Source organism: Astatotilapia calliptera, chromosome 3, assembly GCF_964374335.1.
Source record: "Astatotilapia calliptera chromosome 3, fAstCal68.1, whole genome shotgun sequence".
Classification (NCBI taxonomy): domain Eukaryota; kingdom Metazoa; phylum Chordata; class Actinopteri; order Cichliformes; family Cichlidae; genus Astatotilapia; species Astatotilapia calliptera.
In genome coordinates this window covers 51,299,290-51,315,165 of record NC_137424.1, presented here as the reverse complement: position 1 = coordinate 51,315,165, position 15,876 = coordinate 51,299,290, and the positions used below count along the sequence as shown (strand labels likewise).

Below are 15,876 nucleotides of genomic sequence, written 5' to 3'. Positions count from 1 at the left end.
ATTGCAAAGCAAATAGAAATAAGGTGTAAATGCAGTAAGAGTGTGTTTAATGGGGCTTCTGCTGCTTTTTCTTCTTCAGGACTTTGAGCAGGAAGAAGTGTTTGTTTTACAATCTGAATAAAACTGTTGGTGCTGTCAGTGCACATGGAGAAAGGAACAAAACCAAAATGTCTTCACACAGAAACAAATTGTTAACATTTCAGCCTGGGAGAGATCTGAGGATTAGGGCGAGGCCCTGGTTTGCACCACAGTTTGTGTCCAAGGCTGAGCACAAGCAGAACAAAGCATAACACACTTCATGATTTTGAAAGTGTGAACTGTCAACAAAGTTGTTTTCTTTATTCTGAGATTTTTTTTTTCTTCACCCAATCACAGTGCCAGGAAAGGAAAACAATTTAACACAGATGTTGCATTTCCACATCGTGTGAAGGACTCCGAGATGGACTTGGAAGCAGGGCGTTGAGCACAATATGACCATTTATTTATGTTTTGTTTTCACATTAGCAGACCATCACTATCAGGGTCATGGAGGCCTGCGGCCTGTTCCTGCACACAGTGTGCAGTATGGCTAATAAATGGCACGAGGGCGGGTACGATAAACCTTGAACTTGTTGTTGTTGTTGTTGTTGTTTTTTTAAAGATGAGTGATTATTACCACAGGTATGTCACAGGCTTCATTACCCTCAGCTGCCCTCTAACGTTGCAGAAAGGGATGTTTTGCATAACTTGAGACAGTGATGTCTATATCAGCGTTGTCAAACATAAGCCTCGGGGACCAGAATCGGCTTGTAAAGACTCTAATCCGGCCCACTGGACAGCTTTGGATAATGTAACAGAGGGCCTTCATTTTGGACTTTTAAGTGGATTTTCATAGCTTTTAGTGTTTCCTACTGATAAAGACCTCCATTGCCAGTCATACTACAGTAGTGCTGTAAATGTGCCAGTGAACAAGGCATTTTGACACCTGCAAGAAGGATTCTTGTCAGGAGTTTATATAAGTTTACAAACGGGGTCTCAAACCAGGCTTCTGGTGATTGGGCAAAACAATCCAGGTTAATACTTAACGACGTAGCTGTGGCTACAACTTTGCCTCTGCATGACAAACTGTGCCTTCTTTTTCCCCTTTATTAATTCACTCACCCATACTGGTGTTCCTCTAAACCATGCTGATACAAATATCAACAGATCAGTTCTGTTAATTCACCCTGTAAAACCAGTCTAACCTGTCAGCTCGGGTGTGTAGAATGTCCCTTTTGTGTTGTCGCATAATAACATTCTGCTGCTGTAGTGTTACAAAACGCAGAAATGTGAAGTAATCCTAAATCAGACCAGCCGTGGCTTCCTGATCACACATCAGAATCACAAGCTGGAATTTCACCACACTGCACTTCATGATCACCTGAGGAGAGCCATCTTCCTAACACTAATGTAAGTTCATGCGTACTGTGGGTTTTCCCCCCCTTAGTTCTCAGGGGTAGTTCTCTCCTCTGCTTTCCCAGTCATTACAATTATATTGCGCTCCGCATTAATACTCAAGTGAAAACACTTTTAATTTCAGCTCAGGCCATTGTTTTGGGCTCATAATAACACAGTTCCTCACTGCGTAAATCTGAAGGTCTCCCTGCGTTGTTTCCTGTTTCCGTTTGGATCTGTTTTTGATTGGTTGCTGTGTCTGGATATGATTGCCTGTAGCGCCGACGCTGCCACGTACTCAGGCTCTTTTGTTCTGGAGCTGCTTGAGAGAATAAAGCAGAACTCTATCTCAGAGCCTTGTGTGTCTTTCCCTCAGACTTTCATCAATACAGCATTGTATAGGATTGGTGTTATCAAAATCATAGAAGCAGGCTACAATGCACTTTTCCTGTTGCTCTTTTGTGGGCAATGTTTTTTTTTCTTTTTACCCTTTTTCTTTGCTTTGTAATAAGACTCAGCCGTGGGGTTACCACTCTTAGCATTTAGGCCTATGTGTGTCTGTGTGTTATTTTATACAGCAGTCAGATTTTGCTTGAGAGAAGGAGGAACTCATTTTGCTGCTGTTGACACATTCATCTTTGAGAAACAAGTGTTATTTCTGTAAGAAAGACATTTCTGTCACTCTCAAGCTTAAATGCTGTGAAGACTTTAATATATGTGAAATACTTAAGATTTTTTGTGGTACTTTTCAAATTTGTGTTTTTTAAATGTAATATTTTTACTGTCTCCCAGGGTTTTAGCTGTCTTTGATCCAACACAGCTGATTTAAATTGCTACATTGCTACATTTAGGCCTGAATTATGCTTTAGCAGGAAATCTTACATTGTAACTTATGACGTAACCAGAAAGTCCTTTTAACCTTATGCCGTAACTTGACATGCTCCTTACAAGAAATGTAACTATACTACGACTTGAATGATCCAGAAGGTTGCAATGTAGGATTAAATCAGGTTTCAGGGTCACACAGGCATAGAGACCAGCTGACAACCTCCCAGCAGCCGCATGTCACTGAGGAAAATGTGTGATCCCTGGTTGGTTGACAAGTTGTAGCTGGAGGTTGCTTGATGTCGATAAGTGAATCAGTTGCAAAGAGGTTTGCAGTGCTGCACTGAAAAAACTCCTTGAAGTTGCTTTGATCACAAAGCAGGTTGCCAGCGGTCTCCTGTAATTTGCCTAGAAGATGCTGACTTGTCTGCAAACACTCACTAACTGCTCACCAAGCTTTAGTGAAACAGTGGAAAGTGTGAAAAACAAGCTTATTTCTGACAGTGTAAGACAAACAAGGATTGTTTTGAACAGTTATTCATGCAAAGCTGCTCTGTTGGACTACGTGAATAAACATGTAGAGTCAGAATGAATGCAGAAGGTCCCTGGGAAAAGAATTGAGCGATAGTTTGTGTCTGTGTATTTCAAGTTACACCAACTCGGCACAATGGTGATGGTACATGTTTCTGAACAGCTTTTCTCTGCTTGTATATCAGAAACCTGAATTTCTACTCTTAGATTTACTGCAATTTGTCCTCCTAATGAGATAAACCTGTGGTCTTTCCTCTTCCTCCATCCTCAGGGCAGACCTATACTGATGTGCATTTAAATTGAGTTTCTCTGCTCAGTAAATGAAGCTAACACTGGTTATTCTAGACGAGTAAAGCTTTCTAATAAATCTTCAAATGTCTTGAATCTTGCAGTCCTGCTGATGTTGTGACAGCTAAAGCGGAAAGGTTATATTCTGTAAACATCAGTCTGTGGTCCCATCATTGCCTCATTGCAGGAAGTGCTGAAGCGACAGGTGTTTGAATGTGACTTCATTGCTCTGTCTCAAATGTACCTTCTGTTCCTTGCTTTCAGGAGTTTACGAGGAGAGTAACGGCACCAGCAGAACAGCCGGTATGAACGGTAACGGCCCCAGCAGGCTTGTTGACCCCCTGGAGGATCCGCTGCCTGGAGTGGGCACCTATGAAGACTTCAACACCATCGACTGGGTCAGAGAGAAGAGCAAAGACCGGGACAGGCACAGGGAGGTAAGGAGGAAGGATGTTTTTGGGGGGAGTTAGATGAATTTCACTATCATACCTATAACAAGATGAGGAATTTACTCTCTGGGTGCCAAAGCAAGCGTCAGTTCAAGGTCAATTTTCTTTTGGTAGATCTGGGTCCGTCAAATGGTGTCCAAATCAAAAATACAAATGATTACTGCTTCGTTTCCTCGTGTTTGGTGCGTCACTGTTCGTTGCCTCAGTGAGTCATCTTCAGATCACTTATAAGTGGTCCACAAAGCTCCCGAACAACTACTTACTCAGTCCTCTAAGTGATGCTATTGGGGATCTATTTTGTCATCTTTGCACTCTCCCCATGAAGTTGTTTGACAGATATGTTCATATGCCTGCTTACATTAGCAAACTCCTGCATCCATGGGTTTGGTGTTGGTTCATCGAGGTGCTCTGATCAAAGCTCTTATTGGTTCCTGGTCCTAGACTGAAAACTAAAGAAGGCTTTGTGTTTGAGTTTGCGGCTTCTAAACTTACATTAAATGCACTACAATGTCATTTGATACCTGTGGACTGGATTTATTTATTTTTTAAATTTGTTTATGATTGTGAATCACTTTGATCTCGATCTGTTGCTTGTTTTATTTAGCATTATGTGGGTTGTTTATGTATCGCCACACTTTTTAGAGTAGAAACAGGGACGATGGAGGTTATGTGCAGATGTAGCTTGGACTTGACGCCTTATTACATGAGCCGTCAATACAGCAGCACATGAGATAAATGTACTTAAATATAACTCGTCACTTTTTGTCTTGACCAGCTGTATATTTTCAGAGGTCTCAGCGTCATTCAAATGACTTTAATGTCATGTTTTTAGGATACGGAAGAAATTTTTCACTTTCTCATTTCTTTCATTTCTCCGTTCATCCAGATCACCAATAAGAGCAGACAGTCCACTGTGGCCCTGCTGCACAGCATCAGTGATGCCTTCTCAGGGTGGCTGCTCATGCTGCTGGTGGGACTCATGTCAGGTACTCCACACACTCATCCCCACACATACATTTATTAATGCTTTATTACCACAGTTGTCTTCAATAACAGGTAGACACAATCATAAGGAAGGAAAAGCAAACTAACTCCAGATGCTGTGAATTGAAAAACACACTGCAGCATAAAGTATGCAAATTCTTTATACGCTGCCGTTTTGAATTGGGTGTCTCGCACATAAATTGTCCCTCTTAAGTGCAGCAGCTCAAATTCTGAGTGGTTATTGAAATGTTATCATATCTTTGCTGAATTTGGGACCTCAGGTCCTGAGCAGTAGGGAGACAAAGTTAAAGAGGCAAGGCTGAGATGCTTTGGGCTTGTCCAGATGAAGGATAGTGGATATACTGGACAAAGGATATTAAAGATGGGGATCAGTAATTAGAAGTGAAGGAGGACATGCAGATGGTTTGTGTTACACAGAAGGATGGCGGGGATTGGGTGAGATGGAGGTAGATTATCTGCTGTGGCAACAGACTTTAGGGCACTGCTCTTAAAAACACAGTTATTTAACTGATCTTCCCAGGCTTTCAGGCTTCTGAAGCACTTTGATGGAAAGCGTTTGTACTTGCTCAGACTTTTTCTCTTGTTTCATTGCTGCCTGCATCAGCTGAACATTATATCCCATGGGTTGACAGAAAACGGGCTTAGAGCCGCGACGTAGCACGAGCACAGCACTGAACATATGCGGGGCGGCACCTATCTAAAGGAAATGAATGTTAGCAATGTTGGTTAAAAATCTTTTTGTTGACCCTTTGGGTTGTAAACTTGTTCAGATTACACTGATCCACTTCTCTGACATTTGGTCGCACTCAGATATGCATAATAAAAATAATAAACGTTATCTATATAGCACCTATAAAAACAGAACTCTGAGTTATGCAGAGTACTCGGAGGCTAAATTCAAACAACCATAAAAGTCGAGATTGTTAAAACAATAAAGGGAAAATGTAAGGCGCAAACCAGGCAATCACAATAAATTGTGTGATTCCATGAAAAAGCACAGCGTTCTTCAGGCCCTGTGCAATAACGTGAGCGTATCTAATAAAACAAAACTGTGCAAAGTTTGACTAATGTCTATGACATGGGGACCTGGATATTTTATGTTTTCTCATGATTCACTGGAGGAAACTTCAATAACCTGCATTTTGTGTAAATTGTACCATCATGTGGGTGAGACGTATCAGTCAAAATAAAATTCTCCTCACTTACATTTTAATACCAGGCTTATCTTCTAGCCCAGATTTGTTCTGTCTCAAAAACTCGTTTTAAAACTCATCATTGTAGCTTATCTCAGTGAAAATGGAGAGCACTGTTACTTCTGTTCCCTTGCTACTGCTAAGACCTCAAGCAAGGGAACAGAAATAATAACGTAGACAAGTTAAGGCGGTAACCAGACAATAAAAGGCTGTAAAAGACAGCATTACTTGTATTGAGAGGACAGAATACAAGTCTATATAAAGTGAGTTTAAGATGAACTTTAAAGGAAGTCAAGGATTTGGCCTCATCTCCTCAGGCCGTTTGTTCCGAAGAAGAGGAGCACGATCTGTTTTAGACTGCTGAAGCCAGTGTTTCCACAGTGTGTCTTTCTCGTGTCCTCCCCTAACCCTCCAACTGACCACAGCAGATGGCTGCTCCTCCCTGAGCCTGGTTCTGCCAGAGGTTTGTTCCTGTCAAAAGGGAGTTTTTCCTTCCCACTGTCACCGAGTGCTTACTCATAGGGGGAGCTGTCTGATTGTTGGGGGTTCTCTCTATTATTTTAGGGTCTTTATCTTACAGATTTTTCTTTCTTGTTGTCTTTCTTCTCAACTTTTTCAGGTGCTCTAGCCGGCGGCATCGACATCTCAGCCCACTGGATGACGGACGTGAAGGGAGGGTTGTGTCTCCGAGGCTTCTGGTTCAACCACGAGCACTGCTGCTGGTTGTCTAACGAGACCACGTTCCAGGAGAGGGACCGGTGTCCACAGTGGCAGAGCTGGGCTGAGCTCATAACAGGAAAGTCAGAGGTAGGAGAAGATTTTAAAACTTTCTGCTGATTTTGATGCGTGCAATTTCTAGTTGGTAGCAGTTGTTATTCTCAGAATTGTTTTTGAGGGATTTTCTTGGCTCCAAATGTGTGAATGAAGTGTAATCCCAAGCCTTGAGTTTGAGATTTGTTGACTGTTCCTCAGGCTTCAGTGCTGCTATGGCTCCATCTACTGGTTGAAAACTGTCATGGTGCAAAATCTAAACCACTGTGACTTCAGGATTTCCACAAAACGAATCCCTGCTTAGTTATTTATGTTGTGTTTATTTATTCATTTTTCAGAAATCATTTGTCACTTCGTGTGTGTGTGTGTGTGCTATTTGTGCCTCTGCAGGGTCCCTTTGCCTACATCATGAACTACCTGATGTACATATTTTGGGCTCTGATGTTCTCCTTCTTGGCTGTCATACTGGTCAGAGCCTTTGCTCCGTACGCATGCGGATCAGGAATACCAGAGGTAAGGCTGCACTCTAAACAATAATGGTAAACCATCACAGTTTTTAACTGACTCGTTATATTAATGGTTTAAATCACTTTTTTCCCACTTTATGTTGTTGCTTTTATTTCATCTCTTATTTAGTTCATAGGCCACTTACAGCCTGTTTTGACATCAGGAATAGTTGGACCACTAAGACTGTTAGATAATTAACTATAGAGGCAAAAAACACCTTCAGGAGATTCTCTTCTCTTTCACTATAAAGAAAATTCTAAAAATTTAAAAATGTAACCTAAAAATGTCATATTTAATAAATCTTTAACATATAAATGTAAAGAAAAGCAAGCCATATAACAGCTCTGTTTTTCCACACTGCTGTAATAAACCAGTGAAATCCGTCACCCACAGCTCCTTAATCTGACACAGATTTGTAAAATTACAGAAAGGTAGAGGGAACTTGTTACCCAAACTTTGAACTGACTGTTTCAATGACATTTAAAAAGAAGAAAATGTTTTGTAGCCAGTGTTTTTTCTTTTTCTTTTTTTCTTAAACAAAGAACAAACACAGTTTCTTTGGTTCATTGACGGCAGCAATCCCTTAAGTATTGTCCCCAGCCCTCTTGTGGGCCTTTTAGGTACTGCAGTCAATTCAATATCATTAAAATAATTTGGGATTGGTTCCAAAATCAGATTTTCCTATTGAAATGTTCTTTTAAAATCCCAGAAGATTTTTTTTAAATTTAGATTTTGTAATAAATGTAAAAATGAAGACCGTTCAAACCTTTGGCTCAGAATTGTGAGGATTTGATATCCATGATCAGGGGTCGGCAACCTTTCTGATGACGAGTGCCATTTAAAATTTCCTCAGAGGTCAGTGTGCCATATGATTGCATTAGCAATAAATTTAATAACGCTCTATATTAACAGTTACACACTATATAGAACCACTTCATACAATTATATTTGTTCGCAGATGTTGGCAGCTATCAGCGAATAGTTATAAGCTATTTTGAAACAAAAAAAAAAGACTTTTTATCCATAACAGCAAATGGACTGTACAACAGAAAATACAAATGCTATTTATGGTCTCCTCACAACAATGATAAGAAAAATAAACTGGGCCAGTATGGCATGTTTGATAATACAGAGACACACATGTTAATATGATCTCTGGTCTCCCACTCAGAGACACAGGTCTCCGAGTGTCCAGCATTCAGACGGCTACCTGAGGAGAAAATCTGCTCACACAGATATGTGGAGTCAAATACTGTCAATAAGGCCTCTGCAATGTTCTGAAGACAGTTAAACTTGTCAGGTAGTGATGTCCAGCAGGTGAAAATGCAGCTCCATGAACACGCACAGCTGTGGATTCCAGCTGCTTCCATGTTGCGTTAACTGGCATTAACTCAGCCAGTTAATGCGAGACAAATCTAGCTGCTCATTAAAGATTTCTGGTTTGATCAGAAAATAAAACATTGGTCCAAACACCTGAAAGTCCCAAAAACGCATTGTGTCTCGAGTCTACGGATGTATCCGTGTGTTTCCGTGGTGCTGATGCTGTGCTGAGCGAACAGCTCCTGAAGCTTTTGAAGTGTCAGAATGTGGAAAGCTAACAACGACCCTCTCACCAGTAGGCAAAGTTATTTTTAGCCAATTACAAGTTGAATCTGGTAGTTGGGGTTGTTAGCTAAGATACCGTCATTAAGAAGCGGCACAACTAATGTGTCTATGCGAGCTGATTTGCGATGTGCACCGCTGGCCTGGCCATTTATTTTTTGATGCACCCTCTCAGATTAATTCACTGCGTGTCGTGCACAGGGCTGGACTGGGACAAAAAAACAGCCTCTGGCATTTTGACTACAGACCGGCCCACCAGGTATTAAAACCATAAAGCCTTTGAATGAAAACAAATGCTGTTGTGACAGTGATGTACACTGTCTTGTTGGTATATGTATGATTTCTATACATTTTACATCAGATAAAAACTTTGGTTGTAAGCTTCAGATAATTATTTAATAACAGCTAGACATTTCAAAATGAGAATAAGAAAGTATTTCTTTGTGCCCCCTTTTCCCTGTTAATGCCCTACCTGCCCCCTGGCAACACTTTGCTAGACCCGCCCCTGCACAGTTACCAGCTGTCAGCTACGTAAAAAAAGGATCCTGGTGTTATTTGTCTCTCAGAAACAGTTCATAACTTCAACTCATTCATGTTAACTAAAAGGTAAACCTGTTTCTCCATCACCTGTTCAGCTCTGATGATCCAGTAAGGACATCTCCTGGTTTTATCTTCATGTTTCCCTCTCACCACATATACAAACCGACATCATGACCAGCAGCTTTTACAGCTGTGGCTCCAGCAAACATCAGCTGATACTAGAAATTAATATTAAATAAATTCTAACAACAGCTGATCAAGCTTAAACGTGCTGCTGTTGTTTAGCGCGACATCCGCTGGTTTCCTCTTTCTGGCGCAAAGTGGGCGATAAACAAACAAGAGAAAAGCCGATCAGCTGATCATTGATCAGTTTCATGATTGAAGTAGCAACAGGAGAGGGAGGGGGAGAGGATGAGAGAAGAGGAGGCAGCTGCAGCGTAAAGACGCAGAATAAATCCAGCTGTGTGTCTTTTTCATTGTAGCTGAAGTACGGGACAAACTGTTCCTTTTCAGCTCAACACGAAACGCGTAATAATTTCTCTGAATGCAGGACGATTCTGTCTTTTTACGGGACGGTTGGAAACTCTGCTAACTAAAGTTCAACATCAGTAACATCAAAGCACCCACCCAGCTGTATAGAAACTCTGTCATGCTAGCTAGTACGCAGTATGAGTTATTGTAACTGACTGTAAAAAGTCAGCACAACGAAAATAAACTCCACCTAAACTTTGTTTGTATCATCTGACCCAGACAGACTGCAGGTCATAACTTCTTACCTGAAGTTCAGTTCACCTGACACTCGGACCGGCAGCTGCCTCAGGTCTCTCCTCCTCCTGCCTCCCCTTTCTCTCATCCACCTGCTGGCCTCCACCACTTGCTAATGTTACTGAATCTGAGGAAGCTCCACCACAGCCACCACCAAACAACTAAGTTATTTTTACACACCGGCCAGCATCTGACCAATCCACCACCTTTCATTGTTTATACCGTTACAAAAAAAAAAAAAAAAAAATCATCAGGCCACCGAGCAAATGCCCGATGGCCAGTCCAGCTATGGTCGTGCCATCAGTTAACCCTTCGCGTGCCCAGGGTTGCCGACCCCTAATCTACCATGATGGCTAAAAGTTTTGGCAGCGGCACTGGTTTTGGGTTTCATAACTTTACAGTTTCATGTTTCAGAATTTAGTTTTTCACGTTTCTGTTCTAGTGAAGAACAAGTACGAGTATTTCATAAGCTTCAAAGTGGTTTATAGTCAAATAAGTCAAACTTATGCAGGGAGTTGGTGTTTCCAGTGTTGACCCATCTTGATGACAGTCCACTGCAGCCTTAGAAGCCTCACTGGGCTCCTGCTTGCCCACCTGCTTTTTAAAAAGAGGCCATGCTGAAGACTTGAGGCACTGATTAAGCAGACATCACTCAGGATTTGGCCCAGAAGAGAAGCGAACTACAGAAGAAGGGTCAAAACTGTTAACACTGACTCTTTGCATAAATTTGATTTATTTGCCACTAAAAGTCTTTGAAACCTATGAAATGCTTTTCAGTGGTTAAAGTGGGAGCTGTCATGTTGGGGTGGTGCAGCATGAGAACAAGAATTACTTAGACGCTTCATTCATAAACACATCAACAACAACAACAACAAAGAAGAGTTGCTCGTTAATGCTGCTCCTGTTCAGTTGTAGGAAACTTAGTATATTCACGTACTTAGAGTGTTTTTCTTTTTAATTTTAATAAACACCAGGTCAACTAGTTCTGCTTCTCCTGTTCCCTGTTCTTCCCGTCCATCTGCCTTTGTTTACTCTCCTGTTCGCTCCGTTTCTTTCATTCTTCATTTCTGAGGAGGTGAAAAGCCAAAGATTTGCTTACACTCTGGAAAGCCAAACATTTTCTCACTGGATTCGTCCATTCTAGAAAAAAACGAAAACAAAAATACACCAGCTTCCTCCAAATCCAAATATTATCCTGCTCACTACTCCTCTCAGTTGAAGAACTGTTTAATTTTGTGGAACTTGAATCGTTTTCTCCCAACACTCTCGTTTCTCAAAGGTCAGCAGGGCCACGCACGAGAGATTAACCACTTATTTGAAAGAAAAATATCAAAACGCAAACCTCATTTCTCTCCTTGGGCCCTCCTTCTGTGTTTACACTCGCTTTCTTGTGGTTATACACTCAGACAGGCGTATCTAAACTGAACCCTCCCTAACATAAACATATCCTCATCTTCTCCTTGCACATGCAAACAAACCCACCCACTCTCACCTCCGTCTTCCTCAGATTAAAACCATCCTCAGTGGCTTCATCATCCGGGGCTACCTGGGGAAGTGGACCCTGATCATCAAGACCATCACCCTGGTCTTAGCCGTCTCCTCCGGGCTCAGTTTAGGGAAGGAAGGCCCTCTGGTCCACGTCGCCTGCTGCTGTGCTAATATACTCTGTCACCTGTTCACCAAGTACCGCAAGAATGAGGCCAAGAGGCGAGAGGTAAGCAGGGGTGACGCCGGTGTTGTTGGAGGAGTTATTGCGGGTTTTTGGGGAAACTTGACAGGAAAGACGGTCATCAAGAAAAAAAACCGTACAAGCAAAATATTGCAATAGCTAAAGACCAATAGTACAAGGCTGTTGACCTTTTACATTTATGCAGATAAATTGATCTGTTACATGAAAGTCCAACTTGGAAATGATATTTTAAACCACACTGGTTAATCATGCAAGTCTTAAATTGGAAGCAGACCTCAAAACAGGAGCTTTTTATATAACCTGGCAACTCACACCTGATAATTTTGGATGGGTAAATGGAATTAAGGAGATCTCTCAATGAGAGAAAAATAATGTGACTGTCCAGAATATCTACTCTCTTTGCAGAAATATATTTTTCACATATTCTCTAGTTTAGATTAAATTGATGGAAAAGACAAAGTTTCTGATTGAAGCTTTAAATTTTTCACATAAATGGGAACAGCAGTGCTTTTCCTGTACTGCCGTTATCCCTTTAATCTGCACGTGATCAAGTTTGACGGGCTTGATCACTTGATTGTTTTGTTGGGCAAGACAGTTGGTACAGTCTCTCCCTTTTTTTCTTGTCTCTACATGTAGGTGTTATCAGCGGCAGCAGCAGTGGGCGTGTCAGTGGCTTTTGGAGCTCCTATTGGAGGAGTCCTGTTCAGTCTGGAGGAGGTGGGTAGAGCTTATGATGCGTTTTCCACTGTTTTCTATCATTTGTCTGCAGATTCTCTGTATCTGTATTTCTGTGTCAGAACAACACCTGCAGTGCCGGCTGTTTTATTACTCCACAAATACCTGATTTGAATTGGGTTTTTAATTGCTTTCCACTTCCTGTGTAATTTTTTCGTACTGGTACGAGCACAGCGCTGGCAACAAGCTGGGACATAATAAATATGAGAAATTATTTGCAGTCTTACTTTGGGAAGCGAATGCATTTTTGGCAGCTGTCAAATCCATCTTGGGTAGAAACATGCTGAAGAGTTTCTGGAATAAGGAAACTGGCACTTTGATCACCTCATGGGGTTTCCCCAAAACAGGGAACATGACCAGTGTCTTTATAGAGCCGGCCTGGCCGTGCACTGAACTGATGAACCATGGTTAGTTTATAATATGAGATAATGTAATGAAAACTATTAGGTCAGTGTTGGTCTCACAAAATAGAGGAAAGGCCAATACTTGAGCATTTTGTTAATTAAATACTTGGAGTTTAATTGCCCATGCTGTTTTTTTTATTGGCTCTTTCTATCGCCCCACTCAGAGATCCCATCTCAAATAAAGAGTTGCTTAAGTCTGCTATGCTTATTAGACTTTCCAAGAGTTTTTAATTTCATTTAGTTTAAAATTGTTATTTTTGATTCAGTTGTGTCTAATTTGGTTTCCAGAGCTTGCTTTGTTTTTATTGTTTAAAGATGTTTAAAGATGAGTGAGATATTTGAGTCTCGCATAAACAGAAGCAGTAAAAGTTTTCTTGGGATGGTTGTTTTGACAATCTGAGCAAAATTGGAAAAAGACAACACTTTAAAAACGAGGAGAATAATGTCTTATTTTGTTTTAGTTCGTTTTGTAAATACAATTTTTGGTTGAGCCTAGTTTTTATATCTTTGTGTTTTCCATTCAGTCCAGTTGTAGTTATTTTGTTTAGGTTTGGGGTGAGGTGTAGTGAGGTGTAGTGAGCTCCGGCTTTGCCTCTCTCTCATCAATAAAGGTCTCTGTCCGCCTCTCTCTCCTCCAGGTGAGCTACTACTTCCCCCTGAAGACTCTGTGGCGTTCGTTCTTCGCCGCTCTGGTGGCGGCCTTCACCCTGCGCTCCATCAACCCGTTTGGGAACAGCCGCCTGGTGCTCTTCTATGTGGAGTTTCACACGCCGTGGCACCTGGTGGAGCTGGCCCCTTTCATCCTGCTGGGGATCTTTGGAGGCCTTTGGGGGGCGCTGTTCATCAAGGCTAACATTGCCTGGTGCAGGCTTCGTGAGTAGCGGTGACATATCTGTGACGTATTTTTCTTTCCTTTGTGTCTCCAACCCATAAATTAACTTCTCCACACACCTCACAGGTAAAACCACTTGTCTGGGTCACTACCCCGTCATCGAGGTGCTGGTGGTCGCCGCGCTGACCGCCTTGCTCGCCTACCCCAACAGTTACACCAGGATGAGCGGATCCGAGCTCATCTCGGAGCTCTTCAACGACTGCTCCCTGCTCGACTCGTCTCAGCTGTGCGGCTACAAACAGGTCAGCCGATAAATCGCTGCATCAGGATACTGCAGTTTTTCACGTGATTATTTAACCTTGCTGAGCTATCTAATATATCTTTATATATATTTCTTGTTCTTCTCTCTCGCTGCTTCCTTTCCCCCTCTTTCTGTCTCCATGCGTATCTTTCTTCTCCTCACTCGTGCTCGCAGCCAGCCAACACGTCAGACACAGGTGTAGATAACAGCCTCGCTGACCGGCCAGCGGGACCGGGCCTTTACACGGCGCTGTGGCAGCTGGCCCTGGCCTTGGTCTTCAAGATGATGATCACTGTTATTACATTTGGCATGAAGGTTTGTGAAGAGACACTCAGCGGTCCGCTTTGAACTCCTCATCAATGAGACATTTATTGTTATTCTCCCCGTGGTGTAACATTGCATGTAAAAAGCCTACAAAGGCAGCTGCCTTTAATATATCTGGAGCTACATTTGATCAAGTTTCCAGCGTTCATTCACTCGTGTTACCCATTTGGGAATTTCGATGGATGAAGTAAGTGATTCTGTAAATGGTTTTCTGCGATTCATATGCGATGTGAATCCCCGTCATGTGGCTCGCTGAGGAAAGAAATGAATATTGTTTTCTAGAAAACGCAAAAGTCCCTTTGGTAACGAAGCTAAAATGAATTGGCTGAAAATGCCTGTGGAAATGTTTTAATTAGAGACAATCTTGTCTGAGATGGTGATGTGCAGCATGAGGTTCTCTGATGGGGAAAAGTTGGGAACATAACCAGCATCTGGGAGGGAAGGCCCTCTTTTTGACTTATTGGATTAAAAGCTAACGCAAACTGAACTGTTAGATGCACAGAGGTCTGGATGGATATTTTTAACTGGTTCTGTCCGTGCAGGTTCCCTCTGGTCTCTTCATTCCCAGCATGGCAGTTGGAGCCATAGCTGGCAGGCTGCTCGGCGTTGGCATGGAACAGCTGGCCTACTACAACCACGACTCGGTTATCTTTAAAGGGTGGTGCTCTCAGGGGGCAGACTGCATCACGCCGGGGCTTTACGCCATGGTTGGAGCTGCCGCTTGTTTAGGTGAGACATGGATGTCTGTTTCCTGAGTGTTTGCTTGATTTAAACCACTGTGTGGTTGGGTGGAGGGTGAGAAGGGTGTCGTCGGGAGGATTGAGAAGTGACAGAAGATACTGGACAGAAAAGCGTAAAGCAAGAGTGGCGGTGAAGTCTCAGAGGCTGTTTGGGTTTAGATTTAGGCTGTTTCGTAGTAATATTCTAAACATGCTCTTCTACCAACATCCTGAGTCTGACATGGAAATGTTTTAGGATATATAGAAAGCAGCTGGATGTGAGAAGGCTGAAGGACTCCTTGGTCCACACCAGAGGAAGCCATTCCATGAATCTTTGTGTATGACTTTATCTATCCAGTTTATTATGGTCTGTAAATGATTCGAGGTGCCTGACATTGCAAACAGTCACTTAAAGGAGCTTTACATTTTAATTTAAATCCACCCTTCAGTCTATCCATCCATTGTCCTTCCACTTGTCTCCTGAAGTCGGGTCACAGCGGCAGCAAGCTAAAATTTCCAGTTCCTCCTGAGGGATCCCAAGTTGTTCCCAGACCAGACAAGATATGGGTTTACCCCCCGATCTCGTCTCAGTTACGCATGCGCTGAAAACATCCAAAGGAGACATCCTTACCAGAGCCTCAATCCGCTTCATCCAGCTCCTTTCAACAAGTAGTAGTAGTGGTTCTCCTCTGAGATCCCTCTGGATGTCTGAACTCCTCACCCTGCCTCTAAAGTTGGCCCCAGCCACAGCAAGGAAGAAACTAATTTCAGCCACTTGTATTCACAAGTTTTCTCTTTTGCTCATTATCCGTAATTCATGACCATAGGTGATGGTTGGGGCATAGATGAAAGCTTCACGAAAGACTCTGCTCACTCTTCATCGCGACAAACAAGTTCATTGCACCAGTCCGCCCGTCCAACTGACACTCCTCCGTCACATTACTCGTGAATAAGATCCCAAGATACTTGAAGTCCTTTGCAT

The 15,876-nt window shown here is 42.3% G+C and overlaps 1 protein-coding gene across 4 annotated transcripts in view; it reads left to right on the top strand.

Annotated features, from left to right (window-relative positions):
- The window catches only part of clcn5b (chloride channel, voltage-sensitive 5b), a 44,666-nt gene that overhangs the window by 14,649 nt on the left and 14,141 nt on the right, over positions 1–15,876 (top strand). For 3 of the 4 annotated variants that reach the window (XM_026162601.2, XM_026162599.2, XM_080292020.1), the window contains 10 exons: positions 3,322–3,494; positions 4,393–4,492; positions 6,324–6,511; positions 6,866–6,988; positions 11,397–11,603; positions 12,216–12,296; positions 13,357–13,591; positions 13,677–13,852; positions 14,026–14,166; positions 14,718–14,904. In XM_026162601.2, the coding sequence (XP_026018386.1) occupies positions 3,322–3,494; positions 4,393–4,492; positions 6,324–6,511; positions 6,866–6,988; positions 11,397–11,603; positions 12,216–12,296; positions 13,357–13,591; positions 13,677–13,852; positions 14,026–14,166; positions 14,718–14,904 (1,611 nt within the window). Of the gene's footprint in view, positions 1–1,317; positions 1,429–3,321; positions 3,495–4,392; positions 4,493–6,323; positions 6,512–6,865; positions 6,989–11,396; positions 11,604–12,215; positions 12,297–13,356; positions 13,592–13,676; positions 13,853–14,025; positions 14,167–14,717; positions 14,905–15,876 lie in introns of those variants that run through there. The other variant, XM_080292023.1, reaches the window with a different exon arrangement.